This window comes from Oncorhynchus gorbuscha, linkage group LG04, assembly GCF_021184085.1.
Source record: "Oncorhynchus gorbuscha isolate QuinsamMale2020 ecotype Even-year linkage group LG04, OgorEven_v1.0, whole genome shotgun sequence".
In the NCBI taxonomy this organism is placed as follows: domain Eukaryota; kingdom Metazoa; phylum Chordata; class Actinopteri; order Salmoniformes; family Salmonidae; genus Oncorhynchus; species Oncorhynchus gorbuscha.
In genome coordinates this window covers 68,435,838-68,445,536 of record NC_060176.1, presented here as the reverse complement: position 1 = coordinate 68,445,536, position 9,699 = coordinate 68,435,838, and the positions used below count along the sequence as shown (strand labels likewise).

At 42.1% G+C, this 9,699-nt stretch overlaps 1 protein-coding gene across 1 annotated transcript; it reads left to right on the top strand.

Moving 5' to 3' along the window:
• The first annotated feature begins 4,714 nt into the window (after nt 1-4,714).
• Nucleotides 4,715-8,693, top strand: LOC124033401. The gene is made up of 6 exons (XM_046345427.1): nt 4,715-4,951; nt 5,616-5,759; nt 6,541-6,606; nt 7,070-7,279; nt 7,441-7,587; nt 7,915-8,693. Exons 1-6 carry the CDS (start codon nt 4,835-4,837, stop codon nt 8,065-8,067), a joined length of 837 nt encoding a protein of 278 aa, XP_046201383.1. The 5' UTR covers nt 4,715-4,834; the 3' UTR covers nt 8,068-8,693.
• The last annotated feature ends 1,006 nt before the right edge of the window (nt 8,694-9,699 follow it).

Here is a 9,699-nt window from a genome sequence, read left to right as displayed (position 1 = left end):
CACTATGGTACCGGCGTCAAGAGACACAGACAAATAATCCTCGAGAGCCTTACGTTCGGGAGCCGACAGAGAGTATAGTCTACCTCGAGGAGGAGTGGTCCCCGGAAGGAGATCAATACTACAATCATACGACCGGTGAGGAGGAAGGGAGTTGGCTCGGGACCGACTGAAGACCGTGCGCAGATCATGATATTCCTCCGGCACTCCTGTCAAATCGCCAGGTTCCTCCTGGGAAGTAGGGACAGAAGAAACGGGAGGGATGGCAGACATTAAACACTTCACATGACAAGAAACGTTCCAGGATAGGATAGAATTACTAGACCAATTAATAGAAGGATTATGACATACTAGCCAGGGATGACCCAAAACAACAGGTGTAAACGGTGAACTGAAAATCAAAAAAGAAATAGTCTCACTGTGGTTACCAGATACTGTGAGGGTTAAAGGTAGTGTCTCAAATCTGATACTGGGAAGATGACTACCATCTAAGGCAAACATGGGCGTAGGCTTGTCTAACGGTCTGAAAGGAATGTTATGTTTCCGAACCCATGCTTCGTCCATGAAACAACCCTCAGCCCCAGAGTCAATCAAGGCACTGCATGTAGCACCCGAACCGGTCCAGCGTAGATGGACCGACATAGTAGTACAAGATCTAGATGAAGAGACCAGAGTAGTAGCGCTCACCAGTAGCCCTCCGCTTACTGATGGGCTCTGGCCTCTTACTGGACATGAATTAACAAAGTGTCCAGCAACTCCGCAATAGAGGCACAGGCGGTTGGTGATCCTCCGTTCCCTCTCCTTAGTCGAGATGCGAATCCCTCCCAGCTGCATGGGCTCAGTCTCAAAGCCAGAGGAGGGAGATGGTTGCGATGCGGAGCAGGGAAACACCGTTGATGCGAGCTCTCTTCCACGAGCCCGGTGACGAAGATCTACCCGTCGTTCTATGCGGATGGCGAGAGCAATCAAAGAGTCCACATCTGAAGGAACCTCCCGGGAGAGAATCTCATCCTTAACCACTGCGTGGAGTCCCTCCAGAAAACGAGCGAGCAGCGCCGGCTCGTTCCACTCACTAGAGGCAGCAAGAGTGCGAAACTCAATAGAATAATCCGTTATGGACCGTTCACCTTGGCATAAGGAAGCCAGGGCCCTAGAAGCCTCCCTACCAAAAACTGAACGGTCAAAAACCCGAATCATCTCCTCTTTAAAGTTCTGGAACTTGTTAGAGCAATCAGCCCTTGCCTCCCAGATAGCTGTGCCCCATTCTCGAGCCCGGCCAGTAAGGAGTGAAATGACGTAAGCAACCCGAGCTCTCTCTCTAGAGTATGTGTTGGGTTGGAGAGAGAACACAATCTCACACTGCGTGAGAAAGGAGCGGCATTCAGTGGGCTGCCCGGAGTAGCAAGGTGGGTTATTAACCCTAGGTTCTGGAGGCTCGGCAGGCCAGGAAGTAACAGGTGGCACGAGACGTAGACTCTGGAACTGTCCAGAGAGGTCGGAAACCTGAGCGGCCAGGTTCTCCACGGCATGGCGAGCAGCAGACAATTCCTGCTCGTGTCTGCCGAGCATGGCTCCTTGGATCTCGACGGCAGTGTAACGAGCGTCTGAAGTCGCTGGGTCCATTACTTGGTCGGTTCCTTCTGTCATGCAGGTGATAGAGGACCCAAAAGCGACTTAACAGAAACAGAGTTTATTCAAGTCCAAACAGGGAATAACAGAAATCCTCTAGTCTGTAGAGGGAATAACAAGAGAAGCGGCCACAGACTGCAGGTCGCTTCGGGTAGGCGCAGGCCGTAGTAGACAGAGACACCTGCTCACACGCAGCATCTGATGAAGGCAAAAAACACGACAGGACAGGGCGAAACACAATCACAGCATGGTGAATACAAAACAAGGAACCGACGGGACAGGAACGGAACACAAAGGAATAAATAGGGACTCTAATCAGGGGAAAGGATCGGGAACAGGTGTGGGAAGACTAAATGATGATTAGGGGAATAGGAACAGCTGGGAGCAGGAACGGAACGATAGAGAGAGGAGAGAGAGGGAGGGGGAGAGAGAGGGATAGAAAAAGGGAACGAACCTAATAAGACCAGCAGGGGGAAACGAACAGAAGGAAAAGCAAAATGACAAGATGATATAAGACAAAACATGACACTTTCCTCAAGAAAGCAATAGTGTGCTTCATATATGACACCTCTAAAGGTTCTATACAAAGCCCAATTAACCCTTTCCTCAAGAAAGCAATAGTGTGCTTCATATATGACACCTCTAAAGGTTCTATACAAAGCCCAATTAACCCTTTCCTCAAGAAAGCAATAGTGTGCTTCATATATGACACCTCTAAAGGTTCTATACAAAGCCCAATTAACCCTTTCCTCAAGAAAGCAATAGTGTGCTTCATATATGACACCCCTAAAGGTTCTATACAAAGCCCAATCAACCCTTTCCTCAAGAAAGCAATAGTGTGCTTCATATATGACACCTCTAAAGGTTCTATACAAAGCCCAATTAACCCTTTCCTCAAGAAAGCAATAGTGTGCTTCATATATGACACCTCTAAAGGTTCTATACAAAGCCCAATTAACCCTTTCCTCAAGAAAGCAATAGTGTGCTTCATATATGACACCTCTAAAGGTTCTATACAAAGCCCAATTAACCCTTTCCTCAAGAAAGCAATAGTGTGCTTCATATATGACACCCCTAAAGGTTCTATATAAAACTCAAAATAAAACTTATTTCAAGAAATAGTCTATGTAGAACCTTTAGGGGTGTCAGATATGAAGTACACGATAGAAACCTTTTGGGTTCTATATAGAACCTTTTTTTCTATGTAGAACCTTTCTGAAAAAGGCGTTGTTGCAAGTGCGCCCGCTGTCCATCTCTATGGGTGGATTCAAGGTCTAGCAACAGAGCCAGTAAGATATAAGAACAGCGCACCCTGCTGTTGCATTGAACATATATATCAAATCACATGTTTAGTTGTCATATGCACAGGATACAGCAGGGTGTATACGGTACAATAACAACTTGTGAGCTATCCTCTCAAACAGTACAGTATCAATATAAAACATATATATTCAATAAAGGCAATAGATTGGGAAGAGGTACTGTATGCACAGATGACCACTATTTCCATATTTGCTTGTTTCAACACTTTGGTTCATGCATATTTTCCAGCCTTTACTCCAGACCTCCCACTCCCAGAACTGTGTCACACATATAACATGTGTCATAACAAAAACAGAAATGATTCCACTCAGAAGCCAACTCGGAAGGAACTCAGAAGCCAACTCGGAAGGAACTCAGAAGCCAACTCGGAAGGAACTCAGAAGCCAACTCGGAAGGAACTCAGAAGCCAACTCGGAAGGAACTCAGAAGCCAACTCGGAAGGAACTCAGAAGCCAACTCTATACACACATTCTGCTTATGTTAGTAGGCCACATTTCCTCTTTCCCCTCACAGAGTTCCTAAATTAATGACTTTATCTCATTCTATGGGCAATTGTAATCCTGTTAGGTCACAAAACACAAATGGCAAATCATGTGATAATCAGTGTGCCGTGGATTTAAGAGGATTGTCCAGTATTTTACCCTGTGTAAACACTGTAATGTTATACAGGTCAGAGGTAAACATGCTAAATTATAGGCCTAGCCCTAGTATACCTGTGCAATATGCATGTATAATCACACCCCATTCTAATGATTAAAAACAGCTTCTATCTCAAGGCCATCAGACTGTTAAACAGCCACCACTAACATTGAGTGGCTGCTGCCAACACACTGTCATTGACACTGACCCAACTCCAGCCATTTTAATAATGGGAATTGATGGGAAATGATGTAAATATATCACTAGCCACTTTAAACAATGCTACCTTATATAATGTTACTTACCCTACATTATTCATCTCATATGCATATACTGTACTCTACATCATCGACTGCATCCTTATGTAACACATGTATCACTAGCCACTTTAACTATGCCACTTTGTTTACTTTGTCTACACACTCATCTCATATGTATATACTGTACTCGATACCATCTACTGTATGCTGCTCTGTACCATCACTCATTCATATATCCTTATGTACATGTTCCTTATCCCCTTACACTGTGTATAAGACAGTAGTTTTGGAATTGTTAGTTAGATTACTTGTTGGTTATCACTGCATTGTCGGAACTAGAAGCACAAGCATTTCGCTACACTCGCATTTAACATCTGCTAACCATGTGTATGTGACAAATAAAATTTGATTTGATTTGATTTGATTTTAACCAAGTCACTAAGAAGATTATATAATACGTTTGAATTGTGACACTGCATTTTACTTTAGTGGTGTTACTGGTGGAAAAATAATTGCTGGTCATTAAAGTGAAATAGACCAGATTTGTTTTGGTTGGGGGGGTTACCCTAATTGTTCTGGAATTATTGATCAATAACTGACATGTTAGAAATATATACCAAATATTATCTTATCACTCTGCTAAGATAACAAAAAATTGCAGCAAGTTTAGCAGGCATTATTTCGTTCAAAGAGTTCATCTTGTTCGTTCATTGGGTTACACTAAAGTCATGATTTATATAGTTATGCAAGTAGCATACTCGAGTCCTCAAAAGCGATTGGTCGACCAGAAACAGGAGGATTGTCCCCTGTAGAGCGAATCCCTCACCGCCTGCCATCGACTTAGCTTCCACCCGTGAGTTTCGTAAGGATCTTGTGTAAGGCTGTTGTTACATAGTCTTCAATGGCTATTACATATATATGTAGTAGCTATCTACAGTGTTTCCAGAAGTCCGGAAAATTGTCAGTCGCTCAAGTTGCATGTGAAGATGTATCCGAAAAGAAAAAGTGCAACGGATAGTCAAATTATTTCGGCAGAAATTGCTTTAGGTCTTGTTCTGTGTACAGCATATCGGATAATTTCGAAGAACATTTTCAGTCAACAGGTAGGCTATGTTTACATTACTTTTGATACAAGCTGAATTTATAATGCTAAAATTAAATAATATTAGGTAGGGGTTAGGAGAAAGATAAAATGAAAATGTAAGATGTTACTGCATGAGTAAGAAATCAATAGGCCTAGTTTTTGTCTTTTGACATATGCATTTTGAAAGTGTTATTATCCCTTTTGTTCATGATCATTTCAAATTATAGCCCACTGTTTCTTGTCTATTGATTCTTGAAGAAGCTTTTCTCTTATAACATCAGTAACCCCATACGGTTGATTTAGATCTATTGCTGCGTTCACTTGCTAATCGGAACTAGGAAACTTACATTTCTACTTGCAAATACAGTATGTTTGAACGCGGCACGTATAACAACAAACAGTTTAGTCCAAGAGTCCTAGTTCCCGACTAGCATGTGAACGCGGCATATGTGAGTCTTTGTAAACCTTGTAAACCAACAGTGTATACAGTAGCTTCAAAATATATATATAAAATAACTATAATTTAAGTGCTTCTGGCATCCATCATCTATGAATTTGACATTGTTTCCATTTCTTCAGACACATCCCTCATCTTAATAGCAAACCAAGTGGCAGGGCTGCCATTTGTTTGCTTGAATTCAGGATTGTGACTTTAATCTGTGCATTTATTTTCTATTTCTTAGGTGGAGAGTCATGCTGTTGACAGTGAAAAGTTTGAGCTAACAAGGTCAATAGTGTGTGTATGGCTTGCAAGCAACATAAAGTTCCTACTCATTAAATGCAGCAATCCAGTTTCACTGTCTGCACATTCAACATCCAGGCTGATTGTGAGTACTCGAAATCTCTCCTGAATTCATTCATTCATTGATTGTTTGTTTTTGACCAGGTAAGTTCACTGAGAACACATTCTCATTTACAGCAACAACCTGGGGAATAGTTACAGGGGAGAGGAGGGGGATGAATGAGCCAATTGGAAGTTGGGAATGATTAACACCACAAACATAGGCACGGACACATGCATACAAAAACACAATGTTGTGTTGTAGATACGTGGTAGTATAGTAGGGGCCTGAGGGCACACACTTAATATGTTGCGAAATCTGTTGTGAATTTATTAGAATGATTTTAAAATTGTAGAACTGCCTTAATTTTGCTGGACCACAGGAAGAGTAGCTGCTGGCTTGGCAGCAGATAATGGGGATCCATCATAAATACAAATTAGGTGGCCATGATGGTATGAGGGACAGACTGTAAATTTGCCAGGACACCGGGGTTAACACCCCTACAATTACGATAAGTGTCATGGGGTCTTTAGTGACCACAGAGAGTCAGGTCTCCCGTTTAACGTCCCACCCGAAAGACGGATTGATTGATACAACCTTTTATGTTATCACTCTGCTAAGAAAAAACTAATTGCAGCAAGTTTAGCATGTATTATTTTGTTCGAAGAGGTCATCTTCTGGTTCGTTCATTGGGTTACAATAAAGTCATGACTTGTATAAATATGCAAGTAGCCTACACTGAAATCTTCAAACGTGATTGATCGACAAAAAACGGGGATTGTCTTCAGTAGATTGATTGATTTATTGAGTAATTGTCTATTTACAGGCATTTTTGGCACTTCTACTGGATAGCTGCTACGGAATGAATTATCAGAGACTATATACTAACGAAGTAAGTCACCCACTATTATTTGGTTGATACAGTATTGAAAGCTTAGAAATGCTTTTATCATAGGCTACTTGCTACTGCAAATGTTATTTCAAGTTGGTAATAGATTATTATTCTCAGCAGTGCCATATAACTATGAATAGAATAAGCCAGGGGTTCTTAAACATTTTGAGCACGAGTCCAAAATGAGAAATTGACCATACCATGACCAAAATCGTCCTCCAACGACCCAATTTAAGAATAAATTGTGTGTATTATAGATGTATTCTCGTAACTCGCAACCCACCATGCCCGGGGCCCACTTTGGCTCCCGACCCATAGTTTAATAAGAAACCATGGGTTAGGTTATATGTGTATGTCAGGTTTTAAGTGCATAAATATTTTTTTCTCTAATGTTTTAATGATTTAATGATTAGATGTTGGATTGCAATTGTTTTCACTAACAGTCATTTTTTTCTCCTTCTAGCGGCCTACAGTGGACATGGCCGTGTGTTCTTTCGTCATAGTGAGCAGTGTTGTCCTCTTCTTTTTGGACCACAGCCAGCTGCAGAGCAGAGTGGACTTGCACATGATCTTCAGTGACTCTCAGAAGTTCTTCCTTCAGATGGACTTTTTTGCCACCTTTGTCTTTGGCCTCCTCTGGCTGGCCTTCCCCGATTGGCTCCTAGGATTCCAGGTAGGCTCTTAGTACCATAGAAATACTATGTGGCAAGATTTCACATAGTGGAGATGCAGGATGACTAAGAAAAGTCAGTAGCTTCCAGGTTCCAGTTTGACAATGTGCTGTTACAGGAGGGAAGAATGTTTCTGCAATAAATGTTTCCTTCACTCTTTCAGCCCATTACAGGTTCTGAGGACATCTTCCATCTTCACCTCAGTAGAGCCTTTGGCGCCATGATGGTGGGTGACAGTTTTGTCTCTTTTACAACACAGAATTTCCAACCCAACAAAGAAAAGCCATCCGTGTTCATAAGCCGAGCAGTGGTATGTGATATTTCAGCAATCTCTTATTTTTTTGTCTTTATTTTTATTTTTACAGTAGAGAGTTCTGATGCTTCCATATAAATACATAGAATCAATTGAGAATAACACCCCATCATACACACCCCTCCCCACCCACACAAAAAGTTCATGTCAGGCAAGGCTGTGACTAGGTGGCAGTTTCACACAATGAAGGCCTACATGCCATGCTCCTCCCTGTTCTGACTTGAGACCTGCATGCTTAACTGGAATTATCATGCAAGTCTGCCATTGATGTCACTGAATTATTTATGTGAAATGTGACTGCAGTGTTTTCTCTTGGTTTTTCAGGGCAGCTTGGTGCTGCTGGTGTTCCTGGTCCACTCTCAGCTGACCACCTCTGCCTGGGCCCCTGCCCAGATCTGGTTTGGCCTGGTGGGAGCCAGCCTCTGGACAGGAAACTCCATCTTAGGTTACCTCAGCTCTAAACAACAAAATATGTAAGACGTCCATTCACACAGACACTGAACACAACAGTCACAACATAACGGGCATAAGTTACATTGAACCTTCTTCTGTGTCCCACAAGACTGTTAGCCCGCTTAAGTGAAGCTGATCACGTGAGCATGGTTAATCAAACCACAGCTGTTGCACAGAAAGCAGAGGCAGATTCTCTGGGAACCTGGAGTGACTTCGAATGAGTGATTAGTTATTGTTAAACAATTTCCATCCTATGTTGTTCAGTCTTATGATATTCATACTTCACCATGAATGAGATGGTGATGGTCATTGCTGACAGAGGTGGAAAGAGACTCTTTGGAAATCTAAATGTCTAAATATACTGTACTGTACATTTGTAAATGTGTAACTCCTCTGAGAGGAGGTTAGACGCCATCGGAGATTGTAAAAGACACTTGACCCTACCATTCCACTGTACAGAAGTGAATAGTAAGTATGCAGGCTCAGCCTTAGAAACATAATTATGAAATAACTTTTGAGGAACTATTGATGGGAAGCGTGGAGGTGTTGTAGCTGCACCCATATGACTAAATAGATGTAACTGACGTTGAAATTCTGTCAAGGAATAAAAGTGAAGGGAAATGTTACTCAGAAACATTGTGATATTCTAATCTAGTGCTTCCTTTTTATTTATCCTGCTCCAAGGCGTGAACTCTCTGTAACCACTAGATGGTGCTATGCACATGGCCATGGAGTGCCTTTGAATGGATTTGAATCATAGGGAATCTAGGTTTTAATAGCCCATCATTCCTATCATTATATTTCCATGACATAGTCTGACCAGTTGAATCCAGGTGAAAGCTATCATCCCTTACTGATGTAACTTGTTAAATCCACTTCAATCAGTTTAAATGAAGGGGAGGAGACAGGTTAAAGAAGGATTTTTAAACCTTGAGACATTTGAAACATGGCTTGTGTATTTGGTGAATGGGTGTAATGGATGTGAAACAGCTAGCTTAGTTAGCAGTGCGCGCTAAATAGCGTTTCAATCGGGACGTCACTTGCTCTGAGACCTTGAAGTAGTAGTTCCCCTTGCTCTGCAAGGGCCGTGGCTTTTGTGGAGCAATGGGTAACGATGCTTCGTGGGTGACTGTTGTTGATGTGTGCAGAGGGTCCCTGGTTCGCGCCCGGGTATGGGCGAGGGGATGGTCTAAAGTCATACTGTTACATGGGCAAGACAAAATATTTGAGTGCCTTTGAACAGGGTATGGTAGTAGTAGGTGAGTGTGTCAAGAACTGCAACACTGCTGGGTTTTTCACTCTCAACAGTTTCCTGTGGTCCACCACTCAAAGGACATCCAGCCAACTTGACACAACTGTAGTAAGCATTGGAGTCAACATGGGTCAGCATCACTGTGGAATGCTTTTGACACCTTGATACCATGGCAAATTGAAGCTGTTCTGAGGGCAAAAGGGGGTGCAACTAAATTCTAGGAAGGAGTTCCTGTTTTGTACACTCAGTGTATATGTTAGCTGTGGTGAATACTTTAAATTATATAGCACAATGAGTATATATTTTGATGATTGTGCATTGACAGTAATAGGTACACTCACTTCATAGGACAATTTTGGTTGTGAGCTAAAAACACTGACAGGTTCCCTTGTCTTTCTACAAAA

Coding starts and splice junctions, on each gene's coding strand:
- LOC124033401 (XM_046345427.1), top strand. CDS start 4,835: ATGTATCCGAAAAGAAAAAGTGCAACGGATAGTCAAATTATTTCGGCA. Junction 4,952..5,615: donor AGAACATTTTCAGTCAACAG/GTAGGCTATGTT, acceptor TCTATTTCTTAG/GTGGAGAGTCATGCTGTTGA. Junction 5,760..6,540: donor ATTCAACATCCAGGCTGATT/GTGAGTACTCGA, acceptor GTCTATTTACAG/GCATTTTTGGCACTTCTACT.